General features: G+C 37.1%; 1 protein-coding gene across 1 annotated transcript; it reads right to left on the bottom strand.

Annotated features, from left to right (window-relative positions):
* Positions 1–5,926: 5,926 nt before the first annotated feature.
* Positions 5,927–7,234, bottom strand: nkx2.4a (NK2 homeobox 4a; the record flags this gene model as incomplete). Its single annotated transcript, XM_079832739.1, has 2 exons — positions 5,927–6,570; positions 6,865–7,234. 2 exons carry the CDS (start codon positions 7,232–7,234, stop codon positions 5,927–5,929), a joined length of 1,014 nt encoding a protein of 337 aa, XP_079688865.1.
* Positions 7,235–8,556: the final 1,322 nt, after the last annotated feature.

The raw sequence follows: 8,556 nt of genomic DNA, 5'->3' as shown, positions 1-8,556 counted from the left end.
GCATGTTGTATGTTCTCCAGTAGGCGAATACGATAAGCATGAACATGTTACAGGTTACGTCCATCCAGCAGTGTTATACACATAATAGAGCAGGACATAAACATATGCAACACCAATCCTCCCTTTCACACTTCTGAAGTGGTTGCACGCAAACAATTCATGCTATTGCCTGCCTGCATTTAAACCACCATCCACCCCTGCCCTTATAAACAAACAAGACCCAGTCTTGCAGCTGGCCATCGCCTTGGTAACTGTGGATTGGAAAGAAGCTGTGTGCTAGTTAGAAAGTGTAGCATTGTAAGAGTCTTGCAGGGACCTAGAATACTTCAGCACTTCACAATGTGGCCCATTCAACCCTGATTTGAATTTTAGGAGCCGAATACAAATCAGATACTCTCGGCTCTTGAGAATCCCATTGTCATCTGAAGCATTTTCATCAAGGCATACAAATTTTCACAATTGTCTCATTCAAAGCTCAAGCTAAAGAAAGATCAGATGTGGATTAATGGTAAAACATTTCATTAATTATTTAGCATATACATTAAAAACTGATATAGGGCGATGCGCTGCTTGAACAGACTGGATTTCCATGCAGTAGCAAAAATGCATTCATTGAGTCATTAAGAATTTATTAAGAATATTTTCATTATTTAAACACACTTTGACAGCATGGTCAGTACACAACCCAACAGTTTGGAAAATGTGTGGATATGCTCAGAAACTATTGACTTAAACATAATAATAATAATAATTCAGTCACACTTTAGAGTCCAATTCTCACTATTAGCTAAGACTTTTGCCTCAATGAAATCCTAATTACTGCGTATTAATAGTTAGTAAGGTAGTTGTTATGTTTAGGTATTGGGTAGGGTTAATGGATGTAGAATATGGTCATGCAGAATAAGGCATTAATATGTGCTTTATAAGCACTAATAAACAGCCAATATCCTAGTAATAAACAACTAGTCAACAGTGAGAATTGGACCCTAAATTGTTACCAATAATTCAATTAGAAAAAACATTACAATGCCATAGTTGCATTAATGCTGGGCTAACAAATATATTAGAAAGAAAAGAAAATCATTCAGGAGACATCAAAGAATGTTTTGCTTCCTTTTAACCTTCATGTTCCCGTCAAATCTTTACCGTCCTGCTGCCCAGTTTGGGTCCTCTGCCAAAATCTTGAAACCATCCAATTCCAATAAGGTCTATAATATCACATATATTAGATGTCTAAAGGTAAACAAATTTCTCTGGAGTGGTGTTTGCTGAAATTAATGAGGCATAACTAATGGCATACAGCCATAATGACAGCGGTGCTGAGACATGGCAGCGAGAGACAGACCAGCCATTGATTCTTACTTTAGACCTCTTGAAGTACTAATCAGCTTCTTTGGTTGGACTGCACAGGCTTCGGTGGGCTATTGTGGCTCTGTGTCACTCCAGGTCAGTAGTTATTAGTGCTGATTGAAAACAGTTTCTTTAACAACTTATAAGCAGCCTGAATACGATGCATAGGGAACTTGGAAGAGGGATTACTGACCGGCCAGAGCTGCACAGACAGGCATTGGGGGGAATGTGACATGGTTTGATAATAAGGGATACAACTTTCTCTCTCCCTCACTCACTTTTCTATCTCCTTCTCTTTCTCTCTCTCTTTCTAATTTGCTTCCCCTCTCTCACGTAGTGAAATGAAACAGAATTTAGAGGGGCGAATTGCCTGCACAATGTTGGTGGAATGTTATTCATTGCAAGCAATGGGTTTATACATTTCAGGACCGAGAACGGTATAATTTTCTTGCTGTATGTACATATATATCAATGCTATACATCGATTCAAAGACAATGGCAAAATTCACTGTCATTTGTTTAATTTTATGGAAACCCATTAGAGAGAGAATTGCTTTCAGAGTCCCTTGACCTCCTTGAAACATTTTTCATTGTGTTGGAGCATGTCTATTTGCCCACTATTTTCCTCCAGTATGAAATGGCTCGGATTAGGACAGTTTGCATTTTCTAGGACGCAGTCTGCTTTGATACTACAAAGCTAATGGTTTCTTATAAACACAATGCCTCAACTCACCCTACCAAGACTAAACAACCCTGTACTATAACAGGTTGACAGCAGAAAACTACCTCCTCTCTTACTAACAATGAAATAGTGAAGTGAGGTTTAGAGAGGAAAGTGTACAATGAATGCATTTCAACACCTCGACTGCAACAAACAGGCATATGAATCAAAATTCTTACTTAGAATATCGTATGCATAGAGGTTTACTCCATTATCTTTTCCATGCAATGAAGTAAACTATTCACAAAGCACCACACAAGTGTCTACTTTTGTTTGGAAACAACAGAGACAGAAGTGTGTGTGTGTGTGTGTCAGATTGGGGGTAGGGCGTCACGCAGATTCAAATACAATATATGAATATGATTTCAGTGTGCTTCACTGCGAAATAAAAATGATGTTTTAGTCTATTAATATATATATATATATAGACCAAAGTATGCATTTACTTGCATCTAACATAAATTAATCACAATTAATCGTTTTAACAGCACTAATATATATATATATATATATATATATATATATATATATATATATATATATGTGTGTGTGTGTGTGTGTGTGTGTGTGTGTTAGTGCTGTTAAAACGATTAATCGTGATTAATTTATGTTAAATGCACATAAATTAATTGTGATTAATCGCATCTACATAAAGGTTTGTATATATATATATATATATATATATATATATATATATATATATATATATATATATATATATATATATATATATATATATATATAACTGTATATATATATATGTATGTGTGTGTCTATGTATGTATACACACATGTATACACACATATATATATTATATATTTAGAAACTTTTATGTTAGATGCGATTAATTGCGATTAATCGATTTGACAGCACTATACATTAGTGCTATCCAAATCGATTGATAAATCAATGTTAAGTGGTCTCTTAATTTTTTGCTGTATATATGAGAGAGAGAGAGAGAGAGAGAGAGAGAGAGAGAGAGAGAGAGAGAGAGAGAGAGAGAGAGAGAGAGAGAGAGAGAGAGAGAGAGAGAAACAATGCATCTTTATATTGAAAATGAATGGACTAAAATATTTGTTTATATACTTTTGTAAACTGTTCCAGGACATATTTGTTCCCACATCAACTGTAATACTGACGTCAGGCTGCCTATGCCAATTAGTGCTGTCCAGGTTGCTAGGTCACCATGGTCAATTGAAAGACACATCAATAGAACTTGAAAAGGTTTCTCTGCGATCAGACGTTCTGACATATTAAGTAGAATAATGGCCAGGGAAAATACAGACAAGGCCCTCGGGCTGGATTCAAATTACTCAGTGGTAAGAAATTGTTAAGATCCTGCAATTAGTGGGGAAGAATTGAGCTCCAAGAAATCTATGGCAGGATTGAGACAAGCAATACTAAAATCTCTTAGATAGATATTGAAAAGTATATTTTCAACTTTAATTAATTATTTGTTGAAACCTTCTAAAGTGTACACGAAATTCAGTTTTATAGCCTATTGGTCAAAATATCGAAACAAAATGCTCTGTGTGATGTTATAGTGAATGCTACAGCATAGAGAGCTTGAAGACAACTCTCTTCTCAGCATTAGACACTGGCAGAGATGAGGCTATCATTTAAATCCTTCCTCTGCCGCTAACATCATATTATTTGGATGCAATTTGCCGATGCATTCAATTTCCAAATGCCAAGTAAAGGAGTGTCATAATCAAATCATGTTTTGAAACACTTAGGCCAATGTCATAGCCATTTTATAATACCCACCAAATATTTTGACCAAATATCTTTATTTTACCCCCATTCATGACCAGATCCACGTGGAAGGTGTTTATGTACTTGTGAAAAACAGGCAGTGAAGTTGGTTTGGTGGAGATTGCAATAACTTTGTCTTAACTGTTAAAAAAAGTTGTCAGTTCCCTCTTGCACCAACAGCAGATATCCATTTGAACATGGCATCGTTCACATTTCATTCAGTCTGTATAATTTGAGTATATAATATATATATACAATAGTATATAATTTCCTCTGGCATTGCTTTGTCTTCCTTTGGATTTTTACGAACTAACTCCATAAAATAAATTATGTTCAAAATAGTAAAAGACAATTTCGTTTCGAACTTCCGTTCTTGTCATTGAACCACTTTACATAACTTTGCAACACGCGTAGCACTTTCATTTATTTTCATTTATTCTTCTTTTATTTGTTATTTTATATGATGTGCCTTAATCATTATCCGATGTTTCTGAGACTTATTGGATCATTTCATGTATTGCAGGAATTAATTACTGCATGTGAGTCAGTATTAAACTCGCATTTTGCTTTTACTATTTATGCTTAAATATAGGCTATGTAACATGCGTTCCTCGCTTACAGCGCAAAATATATTTTTTTGTATGAATACATAATTGTAAATCACGTTAAACAAATTCAGGCTATAACTTACATTAACGTTTACTGTCAATTTACACTATGATTGAAATCCGCGGTATTGAATGTTTAAAAATGGAAATCGGAAATAGGAAAGAAATTAGAGGAATAAGAAATGTTTGAGCTTATTAAAATATTAAACTAAACTTTTTATTGCAAAACTAAACTTTGCCCTTCCATTAATAAGTACATTGAAATAGTATACAACAACATGGATAATATAGAATTCTACACGTGTATATGCAGTTTTATTTTCGTGATTTAAATAGAACATATACATGAGATGCAGACAAGACACTCAAATTTCATACACATTAAATAAAATGATCCAAATGATGACCAAAAATATCGTTCTCTCTTCTGCGTAATCTAAAATGATAGAATTTAAAAGTGGGTGGCACAGGGTATTCTGTGTGTGTTCCTTCGTTGTAATTATTATTATTAATTATCACTCATTAATTATTATTACTTTTTGTCTCAGGTACGTTTCAGATCAACTTAATTATCTGGCAAATTAATTCAAACAAATAATATGGATGCAAATTTAGTAGTAAAGGTTAGACTTTAAATTTGTTTGTATCTGGGTTTCCTCCTCTCAAAATCAGTGAAAAGTTTCCAACCATCGACTTTTTTTAATTAAAATGATTTTCAAACACTAATTTAATGAAAACGCTCTTCACAAAGATTTCTCTACAAACATTAATTCCCCAACAATGGCGTGCAGTTTAATTGATTTATTGTTAACGTTCAATTGGTTTGAAACATATAGTACAGCAGCCATCGTCTTTGTGTCTTTGTTTTAACTTACCAAAAAGGGAAACAAAAAGAAAGAAAAAAATGAATAGAATAAATGACCAACGAAAAGACATTTATATTACAGGTAAACAGAAACTTAAGTGTTAGCCAAATATACAGTCCCTACTTTTCATTTCTCTAAACGAATACATTAGTTTTTACAATAGTCGCTTCAGTTGCACGTTCAGGCATTTTATTAAGATCTGGGAACTTTTTTCCAGTTCTTGCAAGAAGTTCATACCTGAAATATGAAACATTGCTTCCCGTGTCCTGGCATTGCCATATATGTGGAGCAGCAATTTTGTTTAACAACAGACAACCTTCTACTAGAACAACAAAAGGAAGTCCAAAACATACAGCGTGAGGCTAGAAATTGTTATTTCGTCCATAGTAAGTAGAAGGGTCATTGTAAAAAAAATTGTGACCACGAAAATTGTTTTTTTTTTTTGAAGAAGAAGAAGAAGAAGAAGAAAAAAAAATGTGGTAAATTTCCCCAAAAAACGTGCTCCTTTGAGATCGATCCGACGCCAATCTTCACACGGGTGCACGGTCTGCTTTTGGCCTCACGCGCAGATCTTAATTCAGAGGACGCTAAAGTTTGTGGCAAAACGAAGAAAAGGTGGTCGGTCTTACCACGTTCTGCCATAAAGCAGATTCGACGTGACCATGTTATTCGTGTAATCTACAGAAGTGTCCATCTGTCCCATGCTGTTCATCTGCGAGTGAAGTGAAGGGGGACTGGGAGACATTTCCTCCAGGTCTTGGGCCTGAACCAGTGCGTTGACCTGCTGGGTTTGGTGTTGGTTCATAGAGTTACTCGAGGTAGGAAGCACGACACCGGAACCGTTTTGCTGCTGCTGCTGCATTTGCTGTTGGTTTGGCGTCGGTGTGTTGGAGCCGTTTTGACAAGGCTTGCCATCCTTCACTAAGACAGGGACAGCCACTCTCCTCGGCGACTGCTGCTGTTGACACAGGTTGCCCTCCTGTTGAAGCTGCTGCGCTGCTTTGTCCTTGGCCTGTCGTTTCATCTTGTAGCGGTGATTCTGAAACCAGATCTTGACCTGCGTCGGGGTTAGATGTATCATGCTAGCCAGGTGTTCCCTCTCGGGCGCTGAAAGGTATTTCTGTTGCTTAAATCTCCTTTCCAGCTCGTAGACTTGTGCTTGAGAGAAGAGCACCCGTCGTTTTCTCCTTGGCGCTGCGTGCAGAGGTGGGATGGATTTGGTGGTGTCGGCCATGCCTGTCAGCGTGCCCATTCCTGTCATGTTCATACCTGTGGAAGGTCCCATGAATCTAGAAACTTCAAAATATGCATACAGATGTACGTCCATTCAATTAGTAGCAGTGTTAGGCTAAGTTTTGAATAATGTTTGTCTTGAAAATGCAGCATTTAAGCTATAAATGATCATTTACATAAGCAGGAATTTACAAATCAGCAGTAACTATAGAGGCGACAATAGCTATAATAGGCTATTTTACTGATAAGGCAAACTCGCCGAAAACTCAGTTAACAAGTAGGCTACACAAAAAGAACAAACAACACGTCAAAATAATGCATCGAACTTACTTGTTGAGTATCTAGGGTCAGGATTGGCGCCGTACCACCCTGTTGCTGCTGCGCTGTTTCTCATAGTTTCTTGGTAAGAGGGTAGATCCCCCATGTTGGCAATGCTGCCATTGCAATAGCCCCCCATTGCACTGTGCGAGAACTGGGAAACGGAGTGTGGCATGTGGTAGGTGGTCGCCACAGTGGCGTTGTGGCCCATAGAGTGTTGCTGCATGCCAGTCTGGGACACCTGAGGTTGCCGGTACGCTCCCAATGGAGATGTGAGGTTTCCAGTGCTCTCCATGCCACTAAACTTCTTGTAAGTCTCCTCAATTGGGCTCAAAATATCTGTCACTGAAAAAGGTGTCGTGTGCTTTGGGCTCAGCGACATGGTTCAGAAAGCAGAAAGCAGTTTTTGGTGCTGGAGCTCAGCCGTGTTGTTGTATCAGCTCTGTTCTCGTGGACGTCGACGTAAGAGAGTGCTTGTAGTATGCCTGAGATCCGATTGATCGCCTTGGAGAAGGAGGCGAGCCCTGGCCACTCTTATCTCAGGTTTATTGTAGCCAGGCGCCAGATTTACGACAAACATGAGGGGCGGAGCGACTCCCTAGACCAGCAAACAATAGTCATTGACATCTCAGCAAGATAATTGAGACATTTTTTTGTTAGTTTCACATTACATTTATCATCATGCCGACTGAACATTTTAAATGGTCATATTTCTCAATTTTCTGTCGGACAATACACGAGTCTAACATCATCCCTAAAAAGCGTATTCATATTGAATTGAGCCTCTTTTTGCCCGAAGTCTACTTTTTCTCCTTTTTCTTCTTTTTTTAAGGCACTGCTAATCTGCGTCAATAGGGAATTCCATACTTTTTCCAACTTTGAGAGCACTCCGAGAGTCATGAGCGCCAGTGCGCACTGTCAGAGTGGCACAATGAAGACCCCCTCCAGTCTATGACCTAATTTATGCGTCTTAAGCATCATTTTGTGCCAGCGGTGAGGGTCTCTCCCAGATTAGATCATAGTAAAAAATACACATTGGAAAATAGAAATACACATAAGAACATCGATTTTAAACAAACGCATTTTTTATTACCTATATACAACTATGACTTTACATTAAGGGAAACGTGTCTTAATCATAAATAGCCTATATAAGCTTATGATAGATATCAAATTGTAAAAAAAAAAAGAAAAAAAGAAAAGAAAAAAAGTTCAATCTACAAAACGAAAATTTTGCCCGGTATTTTTGTTCTGCACTAAGCCGTTATAATCACAGTGTAAATATGATAATAGGTTTATTTTACCTGCTTAATTCACCCGACCTGTTTCAAATCGATATTACTCCTTCTGGGTCAATAACCTCCCGAATGTGAGCAGGTCTATAATATTGCAATTAAAGTTCACATGTTATGCCTGGCCTAATTTTGGCACCTATATTCATGTAAATTAGTAGGCTTGTCTTGGCTACAAATGTAAAAGTTTAAAGTGCGATAACCCAAGCACATACGCTTATGATGTTTTTAAGTTACAAGGAACAATAAATATTTCCATGCCTGTATCCATCAATCATATTGAAAACACCTCTGTCTAATACGACCACGTGGTGGATGCTGACCTCACACATTTGGATATATATAATGTACAAGTAAGGAGCCATTTCGTTAAGTAGGCTACTTTCGGTTTTAGTAACATAGCACATTTACA

The sequence above is a fragment of the Gobio gobio genome (genome assembly GCF_949357685.1).
Source record: "Gobio gobio genome assembly, chromosome: 13".
NCBI lineage: Eukaryota > Metazoa > Chordata > Actinopteri > Cypriniformes > Gobionidae > Gobio > Gobio gobio.
This window is presented reverse-complemented; position numbering and strand designations above follow the sequence as displayed.